Genomic DNA, 1,706 nt, shown 5'->3' on the forward strand with positions numbered 1-1,706 from the left:
CAACCACTGCGCCATCAGGGAAGCCCTGCCCAGAGGAGTTGTTGTTATTATTATTTTTTCATCGTTTGTGACATTGCAGGAGCATAGTGTAAATGATGGATTTGTTTGTTTTTCAGATATGAGGATCAATGATGCAGACTGCTGGGTTCGATGAAGCTGGACATTTATAACTAGATTCATTAAGGAATACAAAGAAAATATTTAAAGGGATCAATAATGGTGTCTTCTGGTTGCAGAATGCGAAGCCTGTGGTTTATCATTATAATCAGCTTCTTACCGAATACAGAAGGTAAGGTAACAGTTTAAATTTTATTTTTTAAGTTCAGGAGAACTTAAACTATGCAATCTTTTTTTTTATGTAGAAGTGGCTCGAATGAGTATTTTTTATTATTTTAGAATTAAGTGTTAAAAAGATTTCCTGAATGTCATATTCTTTTTCTGGTGGTTGAATTATTTTCATTACACAGCTATATATTATAGAAAGTGATGGAAATCTGAATTTATATTTTACATACATTTGTAAATATAATCATTGTAAATAATCCTGAGAGAACTAAATGAAAGCTTTGCTTTGGTATATATGTTACATTTATTGACTGAATTTATGCCAGTAAAATTGAAAATATTTTGTGGCAACTCTTTGATTTCATCTTTAGTTTTGTGTACTTCTTAAGTGTGGTCATTGTTCTAAAACTTCTAAATAAATTTTTTTTATATTTTCTGGAAAAAGTTATTTTTTGTAGTGCTTCCCTTCTAATGTTATCTTTTTTGAAGACAGACCTGATTTTTAAAGAAATAAAGATACTTTAGAGGGTTAATGAAATAGTTGAAACCATAATTACTATATGGATTTTCTGGTATCTGTTATTTCTTTAGTCTTACATGTTATTTCCATGTGAAAATAACACTCTTCCAGGTGCTTTTTACAGAGCAGGTCAGAAGTTAATGTGGGGCTAAGATTTGTTAATTTTATAGCTAGTTGGTAGTGGCAGTCATTGTATTCAGCATGAAATTATATTAAACTTGTAAAATCTGTGAAAGAATGCAAAATCTCAGAAATGCATGTAAAATATAATGGATTTTTTGGTCACAATTAAATATTCTTGAAGAAAATGTCTTGGAACTTTTAAATTGGCTATATATGTACTTTTAAATGATCCCATTTATACCTGTTAATAAAATCGGAGATGGAAAAAAAGGCATACTGTCAACTAATAGATAGAAGCTTATTATTCTAATGTCTTTGTAATACGCTTCAAAATGTTAACATTTTCCCGAAAGAATTCTATTTGAATTGCTTGTTCCAAAATTATGTTTCATCACTTCTCCTTGCTGTCCCAGTCCCCTACTTTCAATATATTGACATAACTTAATAATATAATTCAGATAAATAACAAGTTGAGAAAAATTTTAACATAAGAACTTCTGTATTCAGAATGTAAATAATGCTCACTTGGATTTGTCACACATGAAAGTTACAAATGGGTTAATATTTTATTTTCAGAACATATTGCTCTTTGCATCAGAATTGAAAGATACATCAAATCTGACATTAAAATGTAATGTCTGAATGAATAGTACTGATAAACAACAAGCAGAAACTGAGTTAATATGAATCTCTGGCTTGGATTGTTATGAAAATCTTGTGTATAGTCTATAACTTTGCATCTGTTTTTTTGGAGGGAAAAACTAACTGAATTCCTGCT

General features: G+C 29.5%; 1 protein-coding gene across 1 annotated transcript in view; it reads left to right on the top strand.

Moving 5' to 3' along the window:
* The first annotated feature begins 216 nt into the window (after nt 1-216).
* ADGRL2 (adhesion G protein-coupled receptor L2) overlaps nt 217-1,706 on the top strand; it is a 147,078-nt gene continuing 145,588 nt past the window's right edge. Inside the window, exon 1 of the mRNA XM_007448569.1 lies at nt 217-289. Within this exon, the coding sequence (XP_007448631.1) occupies nt 217-289 (73 nt within the window). The remainder of the gene's footprint in view (nt 290-1,706) is intronic.

Source organism: Lipotes vexillifer, unplaced genomic scaffold, assembly GCF_000442215.2.
Source record: "Lipotes vexillifer unplaced genomic scaffold, Lipotes_vexillifer_v1.1 scaffold280, whole genome shotgun sequence".
Lineage (NCBI taxonomy): Eukaryota > Metazoa > Chordata > Mammalia > Artiodactyla > Lipotidae > Lipotes > Lipotes vexillifer.